This window comes from Callithrix jacchus, chromosome 15 (genome assembly GCF_049354715.1).
Source record: "Callithrix jacchus isolate 240 chromosome 15, calJac240_pri, whole genome shotgun sequence".
Lineage (NCBI taxonomy): Eukaryota > Metazoa > Chordata > Mammalia > Primates > Cebidae > Callithrix > Callithrix jacchus.
In genome coordinates this window covers 19,494,665-19,510,044 of record NC_133516.1, presented here as the reverse complement: position 1 = coordinate 19,510,044, position 15,380 = coordinate 19,494,665, and the positions used below count along the sequence as shown (strand labels likewise).

The 15,380-nt window shown below is 36.7% G+C and overlaps 1 protein-coding gene across 4 annotated transcripts in view; it reads right to left on the bottom strand.

The window, feature by feature from the left end:
* IL1RAP (interleukin 1 receptor accessory protein) overlaps positions 1-15,380 on the bottom strand; it is a 154,538-nt gene that overhangs the window by 99,434 nt on the left and 39,724 nt on the right. For all 4 annotated transcript variants that reach the window (XR_004734374.3, XM_078350128.1, XM_008981394.5 and 1 more), the window contains exon 2: positions 5,711-5,775. Coding sequence is in view for 3 of the 4 variants with exons in the window: in XM_078350128.1 (XP_078206254.1) it covers positions 5,711-5,774 (64 nt within the window). In the remaining variant the exon portion in view is untranslated. The remainder of the gene's footprint in view (positions 1-5,710; positions 5,776-15,380) is intronic.

The following is a 15,380-nucleotide window of genomic DNA, read 5'->3' as shown; positions in this document are numbered from 1 at the left end:
TATTTCATTTTCTAAAGGAGTTAATCAGAAAAGAAATTTTTTTAATGGAGAAATAAAAATGGGTAGGAACTGGTCTTGGGAGTGAGTTACTGCTAAGGTGGCAATCTGGTCCTTAAAAATATGGTAGAAATGAATATTCAGGGTGGGAAGAGGGAGGGAAATGATAGCAAAAACAAAGGTAATTCAAAGGGTAGAATAAATTCTTGTAATACAAACATTGTTACCTGCAATGATATGCAGGCTTCCCTGCAAAAATACTGGTTTCCCTTTAACTAACACAGCCATGTGAAAAAGAACCAGGTCATTTTTCTAAACTTAGAATTATCGCTGTGATACAAGAAGCTGTGTATCTGCAAAGTCGGTGTCAGGCCAATTACGTGGCACTTAAATCTCTTTTCAATCAGGTTATAATAAATCCACCCTTGGGAAGTATAAGTAACTAAAACATAAGTGTGTTTCAAACTACAAACACAGCTTAAAGAAAAAAAAAAAAAGTGAAGAGATCTGCTCCCAAGAGGCATCATTTAAATGACAACAGGGTGAAATTCTGTAATTCCAATGACCTTTAGGTCCAAGAATAAAATGAAACAGTATTCTTCGTACATTTTCCAAATGTTTGAACTAAATTACATAGAAATGAAAAGTGTTCAGGATGACTGGTCATGGGCAACCAGTACAGGGAGTAATGTCACAAGTATATCTGAGTATGGAGTTTTTAAAGCAAGGATATTCAAATAAAATGAGGCCATTGGGGCTGGCAACAAATTGAATTCTTACCAGAAGCTAAAGAACCATCACACAGAATTAATAATATTGTATGTCCTTGCAAAGGTAAGACAGAATTTAAAAAAGACATCTAGCCAACTATAACCAAAAGACATTAAATGTGGATATTTTCTTCATGTGAAGTAATTCCTGTCCTGAAAAATTTGTTCCCAACCTGTCTTTCCAGCTTGGCTTCTAAATGCCTTCATACTGTCTTTTGAGTCGCCCTGAGCTATTTCATTCCCAAAGAGAGATGCATTTCTTCCTAGGAAAGAGCAATGATTAAGTCTTCCCCAATATCTCCTGACAGGATGCGTAACTTTCTCTGCTCCCACGGCATTCTGTTTGGTAATTGTTTTCTCTTCCTTCTCTCAAACCTTACTGTATTACTCTTAAGAAAGAAACTCCTCTTACTAACTCTGGATTGTACAATATAAAATGGTCAAACACATGATCTTTAGAATAAAGTGAAATTATTGTTAACATTGTTATTAGAAGCAATTTAAGTAACTAAGAGGAGGAATATACCCTTTGGGTGTCCATGATGCATAACGTTCCTTCATGAAAAACAAGAAACTGGAATTGATTGGGATCTATTGCTGTTGTTTGTTAGTTGTCTGGTTGGTTAGCTTCGTTTATGAATAAAGACACAGTGATAAAAAATGATGAAATGACCGCTTTACTATCCTCAAACAACTCACAGAGTAAAACAGAACTTAAATCTCTCAATTACTAGGAAAGCACAGTGTTTTTTACTATTTATTTATTTTGCATTGTGTAATTCACTCCCAATAATTTGATAGATTATTTCCATTCTCTACAAATTTTATAAAAATATAATGAAAAAGGAATCAGAGGATCTTACTTCTCTTAGCAAAGCATAGTCCTAAAGAAACACAATGTAGTATGGATTAAAAAAAAAAAGAGCACTGTTTCTGGAGTCAAGGCAGCCTAGCTCTATCAGGCATGCCATCATGAGCATCAGGCACCTGGGCTACCTGTACCCTGGAGCTTCATTTCCCAAACTACCAAACAGGTAGAAGGGTCTCTAGCCCCTACCCTATGCAATGTTTCCTGTGAAGTTAATGATAATGTATGTGAAATCTAGCCCTGCACCTGGCACACAGTCAACTGTTGACTTTGAAATAGAATCTTTTTCAAAGATCTGTGTGTGTGCTTGCATTTTGGGGAGGCAGTGTACTATCTTTTTCATGTGATTTGTGCAGCAAATAATTTTGATATGGTAATATTTTTAAAATTCATTCTCTTCTATATGGTGCTATTTTTATTATTGCCTCAACTTGGGATCACAGGCTCCAAAATTTATTTCTACTCCAAAGGCAGCTTTTACCAGTTCAGCTTCCTTACACACTACCAATGAAGCCCAGCAAAAGAGACATGTATTGAGCCGATGTGTTCATTTCGAAGTCTTACAAACAGAACCTCTCTGAGTTTATTAGTAAAAATATTTAATACTAGAATAAGCAAAAATAGAAATATTGAGTTTGAATTCTGGATTACAATCATTTTCCTCCTGAAGAAAAATGTTTAAGCGTTGTGAAGGGGTAGGATAACAATGGAAAGATACTCCTTACCTAAAAAGCCTGGAGACCTATCACAGAGTGGTTCTTCAACAGTTTACAAAATGATTGATTACCTGTGGTCCCTTAGATCTGAAACTTCTTTCTAAATCATTTACATTCTGGTAGATGCCGACTGAAGCATATTTAGTAAAAATAATATTGATGTCAGGAATCCAGAAACTAGTGAAGTTACGGGCATGCTAAGTATAGCTGTGTGAATTCGAGTAATGCATTGAAATACTTTGATCGTAACTTGTCTTACCCAACAAAGGTAGTTACGACAGCTCTGACTACCCCATGGTTTGGGTGTGGGAATGATATTGAATATGTACAATGCAAACTGCTTTTTTAAGCAGAGGGAGCTTTATTATTATTACCATAACTAGCACATTATAATTATAGAATCACTATTATAATTATCTAAGCTTTAATTCCTTAAAGGGAAATAAAGCTCTTTACAAAAAGTATTTGCTTTTATCACCGCCTAAGATGAAAATGTGGCTTTCCCATTCCTGAGGGGATAAGGAGATCACATTACTGCTACCAGAAAAACCTTGATCTGAAGTCAGAATCGTATGACTTACAGGCCAGTTCGCTGCATGTGAAAACACATTGTGTGGCGCTAAATTCTGATATTGTCATGGTTTCTTATTTTATATTTGAGGCTTCTCTTAAGAAGCCCACACGGAAGGACTCAGAACAACAAAATAAATGTCTTACTACTGTGATATGCATGTAGAGTGCTTTAGGGTTTTCAGAACATTCCTCCTTTGTCCCTGACATCAACCTGTGTTTCCATTGAGACGGGAACCTGAGCACAAGGAGAGTCTCACGAGAGCCCAACAAATCTGTCTGCACCCACAGATACCTGTAAAAGGCAATACCTTCATGCGCAGAGGTTGGTTCATCTCTCAAGATGTGCGACGATTTCTTTCTTCCCCCACTAGCCCAGAGCCAGTTGCTCTTTTCGTTTTTGTCAACAACATGTCCTTTTTGCTTCTCTCCCTCCAACTAGGAAGTGGCATCACTGTCAGACACAATACACCTCTTCATAAGGAAGGCAAATGAGTATGTGCCAGATGGGCTGTGGGGATTACAACATGTTTCCTGCTCTCACGGTGACGCAATGTGGCTGGTATGAGAACTTATCTTATTCAAGACGTTAGTTTCCCCTAGCAGAATTATGAGTCACAGTTCCTGGGTAGAAAGCTCTCTTACCAACAGCACTTGAGGTGGGGGCTGGGGACTCCTTGGATGGATTACAGTAAAGGTCATTCAGAAAAGTAACATGGCCAGGACTGCTGGGAAGGCACCAGCACTCACTAGCTTCTGGAACCTTCACAATCCTTCCACAATGGTAACACAGTCCCTCTCCCTCTTCCTTCAAGATGAGGGAGAACAAAAACCACATCATGAATTACTGGCATGAACCCAAACAGGTTCCATTATAAAACTAGACAGTTTAGGGGCAGGGGAAGGGATGTAAAGGGGCATATGTTCAACCATTTGACACCTCCATATTGAGCATCTGTTATGTGTCTATGTGTCAATCATTATTCAGAGTGCTTGGATAACAAACAAAAGTTTCTGAACAATTTCCCGCCCTCAGGCAGCTTAAAATCCAAGACAGAGAGAGGGAAGGAGGAAATAAAAGGGATGGAGAGATACAAAAGCAGGAAGGCAGAAAAGGAGAAAGGACTGGGAGTTGGGGGAGAAAAAGAGGAAGGAAAAGGAGAAAGAAGATGAAGAGGGAAGAGGAGGACACAAGAGAAAGAAGGTTAATATAACATCAGGAAATGCAAGTGTTATAAAGAAAGCTGAAATAGGATAGAGGGATAGACAATGACTGCTTGGGATTTTTAGTTAAGATGGTCAAGGAAGCTTCTGTGAGCAGATAACATTCAAACATACAACTAAATCAAAGAAGAACAAATTAAAATCAAGAATTATATTTACCATATTTGAAAATCAGGACATCAAGAAATTTACCTATCAAATGGGACACCTAACCAAGCGGGATCGATGCTGGACTAAACAGCCAGGGAGCTGTCTACTAGTGCATCCCAGCTGAACAGCAGCCCCGGTTATCCACAGCCATTCCTCTGTGAAGCTCGGAAGGGCCAACAAGGCTAGAAGTTACCTTTTCTTTCAGCTTTGAGCTGACTCTGTCCTACTTATTCCACTCCTTTAGTGCTATTTTTGCTTTCCAATACAATGCTTTATGTGGCACAGAAAAGCTGAAATGTACCCAGAAAAGATGATCAGGATGGTAGGAGGGCTCAGATCCATGTCATATGAAAAACAGTTGAAGGCATATATTGCAGAACACTGAGGTCATGGTTATATAGTAACTAAACATATCGAAAGCCCTCTCACATAGAAAAGGAATTAAAACAATGATATGGAAAGTATGGTTCATGGTGTTCAGGGGAATTTTACCTGAAAAGCTTTATAAAATGAGGACTTCTAGATTTCCTTCATTACAATTAGAGAATCATTGCATTAGGTTTTTGGTTGTTTTGATTTTTATCTTTTCTTTTTTTTCAAGTCCTGCAGTTGAACCAAGTAAATATTTGGAAAGAGACAAATTTCGGTTTTAGGTACTAAAATCAAAGAGACAAATTTCAGTTTTATGTACTAAAAACTTTCTAAGAATTTGATTAGTCCAAGAAAACACAGGGTGCAATTTAATGATTAATAGTCAGAGGTAGAGAGTGGTTCTGGGCATAATTCTGGGAAGAAGAGGCGACCTGAAAAGATGGATTTTCAAATAGCAAGTCTCTTGTATCTCTAATTTCATGTGATCCAAGCCCATGATGACGGAGTTTGGTTTTTAATCTCAATAAAGGTCTTAGCTGGCTCCACTTATGAAGTAACATCCAAAGAAAGAATGAGTCTATAGACAGATTCTCTTTTTTTTCCTATATAGAAACCAGATGACAAAAACTCATCATTATTTCATTTAACATCTCAATGGATAATTACCACCGATGCCTTCTCCACCACTGGCTCCAATCTGAAAAACAGATTGTGCTATTATCACTTGCATTTTTCCCCACAGGACCTGAGGTAAGGGAAAACAGCAGTATTCTAGTTGGCTTAGTGTGAAGGTGATGAAAATTCCTGTATTTAAACACAGGAGACCACTTTCCTCCAGTGCGCTCTATCCCATGAAGACTAGAGACATCAGTGGTTCTATCACCAAAATTCTGTTATTATTCTGCTTTATGATTACTTGCTACCACAGAAGACAATGGTCATAAATAATATTATGCTCATTTAAATTCATTCTCAGGAAGAGCGAACTCATTACTTTATGCATGACTTGCATTTTAATACATTTTCAAAAGCCATTCACTTACCTGAGGCATCACTTTGCAGAATTCCATAAAAGTAGAGACTCATTACACACCACAGAAGTGTCATCCTATAAACACAAATACAAAGGTAAGGAGAATCACTTATTACTTTCAAGTGCTTAAATGGTAATAACTAGCATGCATGCATGCTTACTATAGACTAGGGATTGTTCTGGGAATTTTATAGTATTAACAAATTTAATTGTCAGAACCAACCAATAAAACAGGTTTTATTTTGTTTTTGCTTTGTTTTGTTGTTTTTAATTCCCACATTACATGCAGATAAAGAAATTTCATAGACAAGTTTAAATAACATAACGAAGATCCTTTGGCTAGAAGTGGTAGAGCTGTGATCAAACTCCTGCGGTCTGTCTCTGCAACTATCTCTTTTTCACTGAATTATTACTACCTACTTAAAAAATATTCATCTGAATTTTCTGACCAGGACTCACATTTCTGACAGATAAACTCAAACTTCTTACCCCTCTTTGCATTCCCTTGGTGTATTTCTAGTGGGAATATTTTACAATCCAGGTACTTTTCCCTTTTAGTGACATGTAGAAAGTCTAGGAATCCTGGATTCAGACTTTGTCTGTAATCCATCACACTCTGAATTTATATTAAGGAAAACTATATAAATCTAGTTCCCTGCTGCTCTTGCTCTCCTCTTCTCACTGGAAGAGAGAAATGATGAGGCAGGAGTCTAATTTCTGTGATATTTAGCCTTCCTATTGATAACCAGCTGAAGCAGCCAATGACTGTGAACCATATCCTTACATTTGGTTGTGTGATATTTAATGCAGAAGACCTGGAGATTTGACAGCTCTGTGAAGTATTTCTTTTTCTACTATCCAAGACATAACTGGCCACTGCTAAAACCTCTGTGGGTTATAAATACTGAATCCTGAAGACAATGCAGAAAATCTAAGCTTAAGAACTCTGCTTTGTGTGTCGAATGTAATAGTCATATAAGAATGCCAGCGGAGGTCTTGATAACTTGTCCAGATCATATTTCTAAGTGACAAAGATGGGATTTATATCCACATTGGGCTAACTACAAAGACTGTTATCTCAAAGAGCCTATGCCACACGTTTCACAACCACAGGTATGCAGCTGCTTAAACAGATCAAAGAGGCATTTGATAAATAAGGTTCTCACATAATATCATTTAAAATGGGCAGTTTTAAGAGGATTAAATTAAAACCCAAATTATAAACTGCACAAGGAATCCAAGCTGTGTGGCTACCCTAAAGCATGATGCGAGTTTCCAACTCTTATCACCTCTCTTAACCACACGTCTCGAAAAATCTCTGGTTCATGCTTCCTTTTTTAGCCTGGTTGTACACAAGTCACAGGTGAGCTCATCATATCAGAAGCTATTGTTTTATCTGATAAATTAAATGATGTTTTCTTCCCAGCACCTCCTTCCAACTCTTATATTATGGCTTTGGGAAAATCCTTTTTCTCTTCATCAGTCTTTCATTTATTCAATAAAATATGTATTGAGCATTTTCTCCTTCTTTTCCAAATTTTTTAATTTGTGTGTTTGTGTGTGGGGGGGTATATAATAGGTATAGAGGGTGTATATATTCATGGGGACCTGAGATGTTTTGGTACAGGCAAGCAATGTGAAATAAGCACAACATGAAAAATGGAAATATCCATCCCCTCAAGGATTTATCCTTTGAGTTTCCAAGTTGCTATCATATAACTACGAAGCCTCAGTGAGCAAGATGTAGAGCTTTCTTTAAAGGCACTTTTCCATAGTAAAGTTGAACCCCAAGGAAGCCACTTTAGTATCATCAACTATGAATAGAACACACATCCAGAGACACTTAGGAGATAAAAAGAGTTACCAGACAGACCCAGCACTATGCAGGGTCTAACAGAAACTTAAAATGTGAACAACAACAAAAAAAAAACCTGTAATACAAAGTAAAAGTGTTAAAAATAGAGGCGAACAGATAAGTGTTATTGAAGATTAGCAAAGGAAAGGGGTCACTCCGGCCAAGACAATAAAAGAAGAGGTGGCATTTGAACTGGTTTGGATATTCAGACTTGAGGCAAAAGGAATATGTGAGTAAAAGAAACCTTGAGTGGAGGGAGAATGATGCTCAAAGGTAGTGAAAGCATAGAACACAAAGAGAAAATAGTATATAAAGAACTGAGATTTGCTCAGGCACAAGGTATTAGAAAAAGAACTATAGAGATTTTGTTGGAAAGTAGACAGTGGTAGGATCAATGGCAAAGCCTTAATTAACAGGCTAAGGGCATGGGCTGTAACTTAAACAGCAAATAGGGGATCACCAAAGTTTTCTGAGTAGAGGAGCAATATGACCACCAAATTGTACTTTCTGGAACATTGCCAGGCATGTATTGGATAGATTGCTGCTAAATTCTGTCTTGAAATCATTCTGGCTCCGGAGTCTGTTATCACAATAATTACTACCTTCCTAGCTTTGTGACATCTACAGACTTGATCAGCATGCAACCTATATCCTCATCCAAGTCATTAATAAATGTAATTAATTACTCTGCATTAAACTTGCCAGCAAAGAGCAACTAGAGATTTCATTGCATTCAGGGAACAGTAATTTCAGCCCCACTACTCAGCTGTGCTAAAGCATTACGGCCTCCCAAATTGCTGTGGGCTATTTAAAAAACTCCACATACCTCTAGATTTTCCCAATTTGCCTGTTTATAAGCTGCTGAATTCCTAAGGCAACGTTTAGAAGACATTCTAATTAGTGTGATTGAGGGCCTTAATTGATATTCCCAAGAGTAACTGGATTATGCTGAAGGCAGCAAAGAGTCAGGTCACCAAGGCAAAGCTAATCTAAAGATAACTTGTCTGCAAACACACATCCAGGGCCTGTCCTGCCCTGTGATGAATTAGAACGAAGCAGACTGAAAAGGAAATGTGGTTGAGCAGGTTGCTTTTGACAGATTACAGGTACCAATGTAACTGGGAGGCGGTTGGCTGATCGGAAACCTCTCAGAGAATGCTGGGTCATTTAGCATTGTTTTGTATTCAGCCTTAGAATTTTATTATTGTAAACAATAATACACTTTTGGTTTTTGCTTCCTAGAGTGAGAGAGTGCTGGGTCAGAGATGGAGAAACTGTCAGAAAGCAAAGGGACTTGGGTAATAAACATAGTTTCTCAGTGTCTAAATTATAGCTTAGCCTTAGATTATTGTGATGGGGCCTAACAGGCCCTGATGTTGCTTCAGATGACTGGAACCTACGTATAATATATTCCCAGCCTTTCTCGCATTTCCATTTTATTTATTGCATGACAATCTTCGTACTTCCTCCCTTGCATTCTGGTACATGTCTCATATTTAATCCCATTGCTTCCCAGTATATCAACTTTAATGCCTATATCCTTTAGCAAGAAAATTTAAAATGTACTTAGTCCTCTGTAATCAACAACAATGCTAAAGATACGTCTTAACATGTGCTCAGCACCTTAACATCTGTTTCTGCATATGAAAGTTTTTATTGTCTGCATTCTCTAGACTTGGTAATCATTAACTTCTCCTTACCTGCATCACTCTGATGACTGGATGCTCTCATCTAGCCAGCAGGTGACAGGCTGAAACTAGGTTTGCTGCCCCAAGGGTGGGATTTGCCCTGAATCACCATTTGTTCTGCCTTCTTTCTGCACAGCAGCATTTCAGCAGGTCATAGGACTGGATTTGTTTCTCAGTTTCCTGATCCCATATATGGCTCTATACTCAGAAAACACCCACTCAGGCCTTCGACTTGGTGCTTGTCAGCACCCTCTTCCAGAAGTCTACCTTGTATCCCTGTTAAGGCTTCCAGTCTGCTAGATAAACCTCCTGTAACCATGAAACTGCTAAACCTGCTTCATTCCTGCCATGGTTGAAGCACGCCCTTCTCTATGACCTGCCCACTGACAACGATGACTATTCAATTTTGAAAACTTGGCCATTCACACCAATCAATACACCCTAGAAGGCCATCCCCATGAAGGGTCAAATCATGTCCTTGAGTTCTGATCCTGCCCTGATCCCATTCAGATCTTTCCTTTAAACTTCTCTAAGTTACTGCAAAAAGGCTGAGTAGGTCTTGCATTCTGTGCTTACCTAAGATATGACAAACAAGCCTTTGAAGAAAACAGGAAAAGCTATTAAGTATTCCATTCTACAGGAAAGGGATAGCATTTATTAAGATATGAAAGTTATTATTTTCATAATCAAACTTTCATGGAGTTTATAGGGCTTTTTTGAAAATAAGATTCTTTTGCAGAGTATTTCAGAATCTAATATTTATCAGTAAATAAAATTTTGGCAAAGTAACATGGAAGAGTCTGATTTGGGGTAAAATGAAGTAAATGTTCATCATCCTGTCTTTCCCAATGAGTGCAGTTATAACACATGAGCATATTATATGGAACAATTGTTTGAGTATTCTAAAAGTAAAAAATAGTGCATTCTTTTCAGTAGGGCATTCACCAAGATATACCATATCATGTATAATAAATCAAATATTAACAAATTTAAAAGAATTCAAAGTATGTTCTCTAGCCACAGAACTAGAAATCAATAACAGAAAGATAATAGGAAAATTTCTAAACACTTCAAAATTAAAGTATATACCTTAAAATAAAGTATATATTAAAAGAAATCAAAAAGAAAGTTGTAAGGGAAATTAGAAAATACTTTTAACTTGACAAAAATAAAAACAAAACATACCAAGTATGTAGGATGCAACTAATGTAGTGTGTAGAGGATAATTTGTAGTATTATAGCCTTATCTTAGAAAAAAAGAAAGATGTCAAGCCCATAATCTAATCTTCCCATTTAAGAAACTAGAGAAAGAAGAGAAGAATAAATTAAACAAACATAATTAAGGAAATTATATTATAGAGTATAAATCAAATAATTTTAAAACAGGGAAAAACACGTGTGTGTGTGTATATATAAATACATATATATACACACACACACACGTATACATATATAAGGAAATCAAAAGTTAGTTTTATACATATATAAAGAAATCAAAAGAAGGAAAAATTTCCCTATCACTAATAATAGAAATGAAAGCGGGGACATGACTAGGGATCACTGAGACAATAAAATGATAATAAAGGACTATTACAAACTCTAGGCTCATACATTCCATAGCTTAGATAAAACGGACTAATACCTCAAAAACTACAAACTACTAAAGCTGAGCTAAGATGAAATAGACAACATGAATAGTCCAATAAATTTTAAAGGAATAGAAATATATTCATCATCCGAGTCACTAGAAAGGAACACAATATTGCTGACACCATCATTTTAGCCTTATGAAACCCTAGCAGAGAACCAGCTAAGCCACATTTTTCTTGGCCTTCTGACCCACAGAAACTGTGCAACAATAAATGGGTGTTTTTTTAAGCAACTAAGTTTTTGGTAATTTGTTACACTGGTACTAGAAAATAATAGAAGAGACATACCATATTCATGAACCGAAAACCTCAACATAGAGAAGTCAATTTTCTCCAAGACATCTTACAGATTTAGTTAATTCCAATCAAAATCCCAGAAAGATTTATTTTAGCTACAGAGAAGCTGATTCTAATATTTATATTAAAAAAGAAAGTCCTAAGACATTGAGAAAACTTTTGAAAAATAAGAATAAAGTTGGAAGAATCAGAAAACAAACAACTAAATTTTAAAATATTGAAGTCATAAAGAAACACTTTACCAAAAAGAATATGCAAAAGTCAAATAAACACATGAAGAATAATTCAACACCATTAGCCATCAGGGAAATGCAAATTAAAACCACAAGAGATACCACAATACACCTTTCAGAATGACTGGAATTAAAAAATAAATACTGATAATACTAAGTGATGAAGAGGATGCAAAACAATTGGAACTCTCATAGTGGTAGAATATGAAATGTCCATACACTCTCTCTGGAAAACAGCTTAGCAATTTCTTAATAAAGTTAAACATAAAATTGCCATACAACTGAGTAATCTCACTCCTAGATATTTCTCCAAGGATAATGAAAACTTACTTTCATACAAAAAGTTATACATGCATGTTTGCAGAAGTCCTATTATTACTTGCCTAAAGCTGGAAAGAATTCAATCGTCATTCTACAAGTGAATGTACCAACAAACTCTGTGGCATCCAAAAAATATAATAATACTCAGCAATACTAAGCAATGAGCATTATGTATGTTGGTCTAATAACCTGGATGACTCTCTAAGGCACAGTACTGAATTAAAGAAGCCAACCTTAATAGGATGACTATTGTGTGATTCCATTTAAATAACACTCTCAAAAAGACAGAACTGGAGTGACAGAGAACAAACAGATCAAGGGTTTAGGGACAGTGGAAGAGTATGACTTCAAAAGGAGGGCACATGACAGTTGTTTGGGGAAACAGAACAATTTTGCATCCTGATTGTCACAGTGGGTACTTGATTCAATACATAGGTTAATATTCATAGAGCTGTACTCCCAAAAAAGTCATTACGATGCATTAATTAGAAATATATTTTAAGTGATATGATTTTTCTTTTCAAAAAGCTCAACAAATGATTTGTGAAGCCTTTTAGAGGGTTTAAAAAAAGCTGTTTTATCCTAAATATGTTTTCTATTTTGAACATTTACTTTGAAAATAACACAACCTTGTCATTAAGTACTGAATATTCCAGAAACACCTAGCAGTAGAGGCACATGAAGAGATCAATGAAATGCCCCAACTTTCAGCTTGCCAAGCCACTACTTCTAACCTTTACTGATATAACAGCAGAGTCAAAGTTCATCAGAAAACATTAGCACACTCCTCTTAGATATTGCCTTCTCCGTTCGCAGGAAATAGCTTCAAAGTGCTCAGCACTCTGAGAGGACATATATACATAATATACCACCTGCTGTCTTTAGAACCTTGGAATAGAATGTGAGCAGATTGATTCCCTTTTGTTCTTTAATATTCTGAATAGCAACATGCTCTGTGGAGTGAGGGAAAAAATATCATCGTGAAGTCCAGTCCCTCACAAGGGAGAACTAGAACTGGGTTTTCAGTGAAAGGAAGGTGAAAGAGCAATTTAAAAAGAGCACTGAACTTGAAGTTCCTAATTTTTTTGACTGTGTGATCCTGGAGAGCCTGAGAGAAGAGGTGAGGAATATTTACAGTGACCTCTTAGGAAGATATGTAGCCAGCTCACTGCCTTGATGTTTAATTCAATAATGATGGGCTAGGGGTCCATGGATCCTTCTAAACAAGGTAAGGAATTGTTCCATTGTACCATCTCTAGTAGGGGAACAATTTTATGATTAAATAATTCTCTACTCAGTGACACTGAGGCTGTGGAATGATAGAAACTAATATACCAACCTCACCATTTATTGAGTGGAAAGTCTTAATAATTGCTGTAAAGTGCTTAGCACCATCTAGGAACATAAACTGCTCTCAGCAAATGCTGTTTATCATCAACTCTTATTAAGTGAGATAATAGATGTGAAATACTTCAAGAACTCTGAAGTGGTAGAAAATGTGAGCTACCATTAATATGATTTACAAAAAAGAGCCCACGTTACGTGGTTCAAGCTAACCATTGAGTATTGGGTAAAACTCACCATGCCCGACACTTTCTGTGCACTAGGTTGAAGTTTAATGCTTTATTTTCAAAATGTTTCAAAGAAGATAGTTTTATTTGTCAAGTCTGGCCTTGACAGTTACAGAAAAGCCAGGATTGTTGTGATAGACTCTATAATGAAATTGAAAACTGGAAAAATCATGGCTCAGAAGGTTTCCCTTCTCTAGGCCCCATGTCTTCATTTCTAAAATATCAGTAACAATCCCTGTCCTGACTATTTCATAGGGTAGATGGAAAGGCTGAAAGGATGTGACATGTGAAAACATACATGTGTCTGTGCATGCGGGTGTACATACATATGTATACAAAACGGTATATATTATGACAATTGGTGTTTATTATGAAATAAGTTAAAGTTTTTTCTTGGTTTTGCTTAAATTTGAAAGAAACTGAAGAGGCAGAGAACCTAAAGTCAATAAGGAAATATTTTATAAATTGCTTAATTTAAACCGGAAAATGAATTACCATTGAGATATTGAAGGGAGGGGCAATAGTGAGGTTTCTGGGGTCTGGTAATGTTCTAATTCTTAGGTGATGATTACATGACAATGCCTATGTAAAAAAATGAAAAAATTGAACACAATATTTATGTACTGTCAGTATGTTGTATTTCTGTACACACATATATATATTCATATATATATATAAATTTAAACCAAGAAAGCTGATTAAATCCAACACAGAATGTGACAGGGAACTTCAAGGCTGGAAGGAAGAGTATTTATGAAGAGATGGTGGAACACTACTTCTAATTCACTCAGCAAATGTGTATCAAGCTCTGGATGCAGTCTGGAGCGGGAGGGAGAGAAACGGTCCCCTTCCTCATGAAGCTTGCAATGCAGAGGTATTCAAAATCCATACTTTCAATTCTAATAATGAAAAGAGATTAGAGAAACCTGAAAGAAGGACATGCTACAAAACAACTGGTGTGAAATTTCAAAAGTATCAAGTTAGGAGGTTAACGCAAAATGGAAAGGCTGCTCCAGCCTGAAGGAAGCAAGGCAAGAGAACTAAATGCAGTGCCTGATCCTGAAACGGATCTTTCGGCTATAAAAACATGTTATGGATCAGGAAAAAATGCTCTTTCTGCTGTGCTGTAACTTTTTCTGTCAGTCTGAGATTATATAAGTCTCTCTTCTAATCCAACCCTCCCCCCACACAGTACAGAGAACAGTGCTGCAGCAGAGGCATTTCAAAGCATGTGAGAGTAGGGAGTAGGGAAAGAAGAGTCGAGAGGAGAGAGGAAGGAGCGGATTACCTGGGCAATGTGATGCCATTTGAAGTTCAAATAGGGAATTAGGTGAAATAATAACCACCACAGGCACAAAACAGACATATCACCTGTGGACTAAGATCCAGTCACCTCCAGTTTAGGAAATTAATTACTTTTCCCAGCATAGAAAAGTTTCTTAGCCATCTGAGGTTCTCTCCCCTTAAATTTCACTTAACGACATTGCTACTAATAACCTCTCTAATTCAAAAGAATGGTCCGAAGATCACGATCCTGTCTGTGAGACTCTCAAGAGAAAGGCATTTTCTACAAGCTGTTAGAAAGGCCAGAAGTAACAAAACTGTGGCTGAATTTTCATAGATTTCTCTATAAAACCTGTATTCCCTCGCTTCTGAATCTACAGCATCAAATTTCATTCAAATCAATGTATTTATTGAGCCCCTATATACACTTTAATAGAAGTTGTGCAATATAGAGAAATAAACACATTGTTCATTTAATCAGGGATCTCACAGGTAGGGAGCAAAGTTAGATACACACACACACACACACACACAAAACAAAACAAAAAACAAAGAAAACAAAAAACCAAGAAAGCAAATGGCCAAGTAGAATACAATTCCTCCAAAATGCAAGATGAAAATTATCATGTCCTGTGCTACACAATCTGCAAAGGACCTTGTGTCCAAAAAATAAGTGTGAAAAGTAACATACCACATCTCTCTTGGAGATTCACAATACACATTGGCATTTTAAAGGCTTGGAATCATCTGCCAAGTGAATATTGTGGCCAACTTGTCTTAAA